The sequence below is a fragment of the Orycteropus afer genome, unplaced genomic scaffold (assembly GCF_000298275.1).
Source record: "Orycteropus afer afer isolate SDZICR_OR568_19922 unplaced genomic scaffold, OryAfe1.0 scaffold00099, whole genome shotgun sequence".
NCBI lineage: Eukaryota > Metazoa > Chordata > Mammalia > Tubulidentata > Orycteropodidae > Orycteropus > Orycteropus afer.
This window is the reverse complement of record NW_006921686.1, coordinates 4242431-4243132: the sequence shown is the minus strand read 5'-3', so window position 1 is coordinate 4243132 and position 702 is coordinate 4242431. Positions and strand designations below refer to the sequence as shown.

The 702-nt window shown below is 59.5% G+C and overlaps 1 protein-coding gene across 1 annotated transcript in view; it reads right to left on the bottom strand.

Annotated features, from left to right (window-relative positions):
* The window catches only part of OPA3 (outer mitochondrial membrane lipid metabolism regulator OPA3), a 73727-nt gene extending 73386 nt beyond the window's left edge, over nucleotides 1-341 (bottom strand). The window contains exon 1 of the mRNA XM_007943065.1: nucleotides 200-341. Within this exon, the coding sequence (XP_007941256.1) occupies nucleotides 200-341 (142 nt within the window). The remainder of the gene's footprint in view (nucleotides 1-199) is intronic.
* Nucleotides 342-702: the final 361 nt, after the last annotated feature.

Genomic DNA, 702 nt, shown 5'->3' with positions numbered 1-702 from the left:
TTTTTTTTTTTCCGCGAGCAGCCACGCCCGTCCTCTCCATTGGGCTACCTACATGCCCCACCCAGGGACCTTCCCTATTGGCTGCAGGACTTTGCCGGTTCGGGCTGTAATTGGTCACGGATAGATGTCCATCCACAAAGCAACAACTTCAGAGGGGTTGGAGAATGGAAAGGTTGGAAGGGCGTGGGGTCAGACTCACGCTGGGCCGGCGGGAGGCAGACGTAGTTCTTGAAGAACTCGCTTCGGCGAGCGGCTTCCTTAATACGATTGGCGAGCGGCTTGCTGACCTGCCGGATGCCCAGGTAGATCAGCTTCGCCATAGGGAACGCGCCCACCACCATCTTGGCGGTCGCACGGGGCACGCGCAACCTTCCTGACTGGGCGGGGCGCCTCTCATTCGCTCTTCTCCCCCGCCTGCTCGTGGCCCTACGTACGTGCGTGAGTACGTACATACGTGCGTACGCTCGGGGGGGAGATGCAGGGGCGCGCCCTGACGTCACCCCGTCGACGCTTACGTCCCGTCGTCCGTTCGCTGAGTATGCAAATATCAGCGGAAGTGGGGCGGTTCTGGCGGTGGTACCGTTAAACGGTTTCCCGCACCCGCTGCGGCTAACGTCACCGCGCTCTTTCGTGATGTCACGTGGCTTTCTCACCCGAAGAGGCGCTTAATTATTCCTAATTAGGTCTAATAAGTCCCAAGTG